We start from the raw sequence: 6,000 nt of genomic DNA on the forward strand, positions 1-6,000 counted from the left end.
TGTTGTACAAAAAAGATTTAGAGAACTGGAGAAAAAAAACATTACAATGAGAAATATAACTAAAATGGCACATCAACAGCTTACTTATAAGTGAAGGCGCAGACACAAGGAATTCACACACACACACACTAATACACACACGATCTCTTTTTCACTCTAAGCATTTATTTATGAAATTAATTCCAGTAAATGTATTCTTGTTGCAACTTTCTTTTGCTGTGTATGATGAATAAAGCAAGCAGAATTCTAGATCTGTATATAATAAAAATCAATCGTTGTTTTTATCCTTTGAGTCATCCATTCAATTATCACTCAGTCAGTTATCAATGACAGTGATAACTTTCCATTAGCATAGATGTCCCTTACTTACTAAGGTGTGTTCTTGTTTCATGGGTCACATCTAAGTAGCTTAATTATAGGTAATTTTAGTGTGTATACCTTGGTGGTGCAGTTTTTTCAGATTAATCTTTCTTTTCTTTTCAGACTCTGAGTTGGCTCTGATGTATAATGATGCATCTGTACTGGAGAACCACCACCTGGCTGTGGGCTTTAAACTACTACAGGAAGAAAACTGTGACATCTTTCAGAACCTGAGCAAGAAGCAGCGGCAGTCACTGCGCACGATGGTCATCGACATGGTGAGATTCGGATTTACGATTTGAGCTTGACTCGGTTTGATCTACATAATGTTACCTTGAGCATATGTTTCTTGTATTTGGTGCTTCCTTGATTGCATAAATGTTTGCACCCTTACCACAGCATGAAAAAGACAAAGAAATGCTGCACACATTGCACACATTTTGGTCTTTCTATTTTTTTTTTTACTTACCACAAAATGTGGTCAGTTTATAGACTAGAGTGCATAGTAAATGGCAATATAGGAAATTAGATAATATTATATAATAGTTAACAGAGCTAATATTCAAGCTTTTGACCATTTTGCTTTATATTATCGATTCAAATTGTTCTATTGCACTGGCAGATTATTTTACTTTAAAAGCATTATGATTTGATTAAGTGCAGTGATTATTGGTTCTTTTATAGTAATTATACAGAAGAAAAGAATAAATACATACATATATGTAAAAGATGCTTTCACTTGCTTGGATATTATTAAGAAATATCTATTTTGGGTAAATGTTTTTGTTCATTGTTTTCGCCAAAAACTTTTATAGACCATCACAAACACCAACCAACATTTAATATTTTCACTTTTTTGTTAAGTAAATAATTATTAACCCAAATTATAAGGCAGAAACATTGTTAAAAAAAAACAGTTTTAGGCAATCTAAAGCACTAGACTTGGTTTGGGTTAGAAACATGAACCTAAACAGAATTTATGGTAATCACAGTATAAACAGGCTGGTATTGTCAGGAGTACAAGGACAAGAACAAAGCTATGCTTTGCAAATTTGTGAATGGACTAGATTCTAATTTTAGCTTCTGTGTGTGTGTGTGTGTGTGTGTGTGTGTGTGTGTGTGTGTGTGTGTGTGTGTGTGTGTGTGTGAGATTAAGCACAGGTGTGTGCAGTCAGTAACTGAAAGTGTTGTTGAGTGTGGGAGATGGAGTTCATGAGGGCCATGTTTGAAGTCTGTGGTGATTGTGTAATTGTGTGGTGTGCTGACATCCTTAACACTTATTTGAAATGATCTAATTTATGCCTTTTTTTTTTTTCAGGTATTAGCCACAGACATGTCCAAGCACATGAATTTCCTGGCAGACCTAAAGACCATGGTTGAGACAAAGAAAGTGACCAGTCTCGGAGTATTGTTGCTGGACAACTACTCAGACAGAATACAGGTCTAAAATACAGTTCTGGTTTTGCAGGTTGTTTTAAAGCTTTCTTCCACTGATTTAAATAAAAAGGTTATGTTTCCACCATCCTTTGGTTTTAGGTTCTCCAAAACATGGTCCACTGTGCCGACCTAAGCAACCCGACAAAGCCCCTCGAGATCTACAGGCAGTGGACAGACCGCATCATGGTGGAGTATTTCACACAGGGTGACCGGGAGCGTGACAAAGGCATGGAGATTAGCCCCATGTGTGACAAGCACACTGCTTCAGTGGAGAAGTCTCAGGTAACAATACAACATGGTCAATGAAGTGGTTAATATATAGGCTGGTCTACAGCATTTTTTCTATCTATCTATCTATCTATCTATCTATCTATCTATCTATCTAGCTAGCTAGCTAGCTAGCTAGCTAGCTACCACTCTTAGTTCCTGAATGCTGCAAGCGTAAAATAATCACTATATTGAAATATGTTTATGGCATTATGTCTTTAAAAGTTAATAGAGAGATTTATTTTTAAAAAAGAGGGAAATGTGGGAACAAGAGGAAACAATACTGGAAAAGATCTCTAATAAATAGCTTTATGTCCTTGAATATAAACAGTAATCTTCAAAAACATCTTTACAGAAATGATGACATTTGTGGTATTATGGTGTTGTTGAAATATATGAATCGGTTATTTGAGTTCAGGTTGCATAGTATAATCGGTTAAGGGTCAACATGTGTGGGTTCGAAGATAGTATTCTAAAAAATATGTTAAATAATTATATTAGTATGTAATAATGTAATTACATTACAATGATAATAATAATAAATAATGGAATACATACAATTATAATACATGTTATTAATATCAATAATAACTGCTATTGCTATTTAGTTATCATTATGAAAAATATTTTAATTATTATTAATAATACTAGATATTAGTGGTTGTTGTAATAGTAATAGCTTTATTATTGTCTAACCACTATTTTTCCTCCTTGTTAAGGTTGGCTTCATTGACTACATCGTACACCCTCTGTGGGAGACATGGGCTGACCTCGTCCACCCTGACGCACAAGAAATCCTTGACACTCTGGAGGACAACCGCGAGTGGTACCAGAGCATGATTCGCCACAGTCCCTCGCCCCCGCCCGAGGAACAGGACTCGCACGGTGCCATTGGAGCCTCAACAAGTGAAAAGTTTCAGTTCGAGCTGACGCTGGAGGAGGAGGGCGAGTCGGACTCCGAGAGCCCTCAGGAAGAGCCTGAGTGCTCTGTGACTCGGTGCCAAAGGACGTTATCTCCTGAAACAACAAACAAGCACACTGCAAAAGATTGAGACTAATGAGATGGAAATGTGCATAGCTAGGTGCATGGCACTGTTGTCCTAATGACATGATGTCTCAGCGATAATTTGCTCCTAAATCTGTGATGAACTTAAGTGTGGCTGTAGCAGGTTTCACACCCGCTAATGAGATAACTCCTCATTTCACCTATTAGACACACATTTCCTGTTTTTCCCTGCCAGATAAGCCTTTGAATCCTAGCTTCTTACGATTTTCTAAGTATTTGTGTCTAGCACACAAGTGGCTGAAATGATCACTCAGTGACCGTAGAGAGATCTGATGATGGCTCTGCCTTTTCAGGGTCTATTAACAAAGCAAGGAGATCTTCTGAGAAAGAGAGTCTTCCTTCTAATTATGTACATGTTGTCAATAGAGGAAATTATAATATTTATAGTAAGCTAACAGGGTCTATGAACTTTTTTTTTCCCACACCATACTATTAGTTTAGGACAAGTTTCATTTATCTTTGAAAGAATTAATTTAGCATTCATTTGTATTTTCAAAAAAAAATTTTTTTTGTCATTTTGTTCAGATGAATGAACAAGTGACAGACATGCCAAATATTAGCTTGAGATACAACGATGACACTAATAACCTCAGGATATAAATAATTATTCATTTGAATGTAGCAACGGTACCCCTGTATATTTCCCAAGTCTTTATTATAGACTAATAATAAATCGCTTCTGTTTACTCTGGATATGTGGCTCTGACAAATTCCATAAATGTAAATGTAGGACCAGAGGTTTTGATCTATTTCCTGTGCAAAACGTATTTAAAAGTAAAAAAAAAAAATTATTTATAGCCCCATTTTATTTAAAACGTAATATTTATCCAATGTGAAATCCACACACAATGATTTGCATATTAATGCTTATAATTAACATCATGTTCATTCATGTTAGAGATTCATATACAAGTCGGTTTCTTTTTTATTTTATTTTTTTGCTTCCAACATTGAAAAATTAGTCCATTTTTACTTTGGTTCACTGTATCCTACATGTTTCTTAAAATTTGCTGAATGCACTACTTTTATTGAGTAAGAACAGGATCTAATGCTCTGTTACTTGTAGGTGATAACAGTGAAATCTTTTCCTTTATGTTAGCACTGATATCAGTGGAAATGTTTTTCTGTGATATTAAACACCACCGTGACGATGCTAACAGAAAAATACAAAGAAATTCAGCACCAAAACTTTGCTAAGCAGCATCACAAATGTTTCAGCGGAAACATATTTCATGAGCTGACTTTTCTTTTTAATGTTGCTGTCAGAAAATTAATGACTACATGAAATCTAAGTCTGGGTGCGCAAATATACTATACAGTCGACTCATACAGTGTGAAGCCGGATATAATGAACAGGTTTAGCTGGGTAGAATATTCAGGGGTACCCACTTCCTAACTTAAATCACCAATTCCAGTCGTGTTTGTAACATAAAATACAGTGTATAATGTATTCTTTTTTTCTACCTAACATAAAACTGATTTTAACACCATTATCTTCAACATATTATTGACAGCTTGCAAACTGCCACAATTTCCTGCTTCGATTATTGTGATTTTGATCTCAGATCTCCTGAGACAGCCCCCCCAAAATATCAGAATTTCATTTTGCCAATTTAAAGGGCTTGAGATAAACTAGTAACCAAGACATCTGACTGAAATCCTGTCCCTGAGGTTCACTGATATTCTTTTTTTTCTGTCATTTACACAACATTAACAGTATTTGCATTCAGGGTTTAATCCACATGTTTTTTGGAATAAACTAGATGATTACCCAATAATAATAAAAACAGATATTTTATAATATTTAAAGACATTATTATTAGAGTTAGCATTTTTGGTGTCTACTGTATTTCTGTATATTACCTAATGTGAATACAGAAATCCCACTTTTCTGTTGTAGAGCAAGCACTAAAAACCTTTTTTTCCACATATGTGTTGATTAAGGGAGTGTTGTCCCTTCAGTGCCACTAAACTGCATTAAATGTGCACAAATTTCACACACTTGCACAGTGAAAAGCGCTCCGATGCCATCACGAGGCTGTTCAGTAAAGTCAACTGTACGTTGCAATTTTTCATATTTTCATAGTTTTTTTTATGTTGTTTCATGTCTTTACTGATGTGCCACATTTCCTGTTGATTCCCTTTACTGGCAAGTCATGAAAATTGCCATTTGTTGTGTTTGTTTGTCACCTTGTGTCTTAAGTCTGAAAAGTAAGAGTGTTACTTCCTGTTTTTAAAAAAAGTGTTTCTCCAATCCTGTATCTGTTTCTTCATGTGCCACATTCAAAGTCAAAAACTCCAGACTACTTCAGGTTGTTCAAATAAATTAACTTAAGCTGTCTTTTTGTGTGTGTCTTGCATTGAGAAACCGATTAAGCAGGGCCTGGGGCCAGGGCCTGGGGTATCGATTATATCAAAGAAAATGGTGAACAACTTGACTTTCTCAAGCATATGTGGTTCTTCTCCAAACTGTTACCTCAAAGTTGGAGGCACATGATTATAGAGGATGTCTATGGATGTGGTAGCATAAAATATTCCCTTTATTAGAACTAATAGACACAGCTTTTCCAGCATGACACTTTGTTACATGGGTTTGGAGTAAAAGATCTTGAGTGGCCTGCTACAGATCTCTGAACTCAACCCTACTGATCAGCTTTGGGAAGAATTGGAGCACAGGTTGCACCCCAGGACCCTTACCCTACATCACTACCTGCCTTTACTAACACCCTTGTGGCTGAATGAGCACAAATCTCCACAACTACACTCAAAATTCAAAACTCAAAATTGGAACATCTTCCGAGAAGAGTGGAGATTATTAGAACAGCAAATGGGCACTACATGTGGACTGGAAAGATTAAAAAACACACGGA

At 35.8% G+C, this 6,000-nt stretch overlaps 1 protein-coding gene across 12 annotated transcripts in view; it reads left to right on the forward strand.

Annotated features, from left to right (window-relative positions):
* LOC310735591 (3',5'-cyclic-AMP phosphodiesterase 4D-like) overlaps window positions 1-5,471 on the forward strand; it is an 83,838-nt gene extending 78,367 nt beyond the window's left edge. For all 12 annotated transcript variants that reach the window (XM_083558508.1, XM_083558509.1, XM_083558512.1 and 9 more), the window contains 4 exons: window positions 484-638; window positions 1,679-1,801; window positions 1,897-2,079; window positions 2,784-5,471. In XM_083558508.1, coding sequence (XP_083414634.1) covers window positions 484-638; window positions 1,679-1,801; window positions 1,897-2,079; window positions 2,784-3,116 — 794 coding nt within the window. In that variant the 3' untranslated portion in view covers window positions 3,117-5,471. The remainder of the gene's footprint in view (window positions 1-483; window positions 639-1,678; window positions 1,802-1,896; window positions 2,080-2,783) is intronic.
* The last annotated feature ends 529 nt before the right edge of the window (window positions 5,472-6,000 follow it).

Source organism: Silurus aristotelis, assembly GCF_946808225.1.
Source record: "Silurus aristotelis genome assembly, chromosome: 13".
NCBI lineage: Eukaryota > Metazoa > Chordata > Actinopteri > Siluriformes > Siluridae > Silurus > Silurus aristotelis.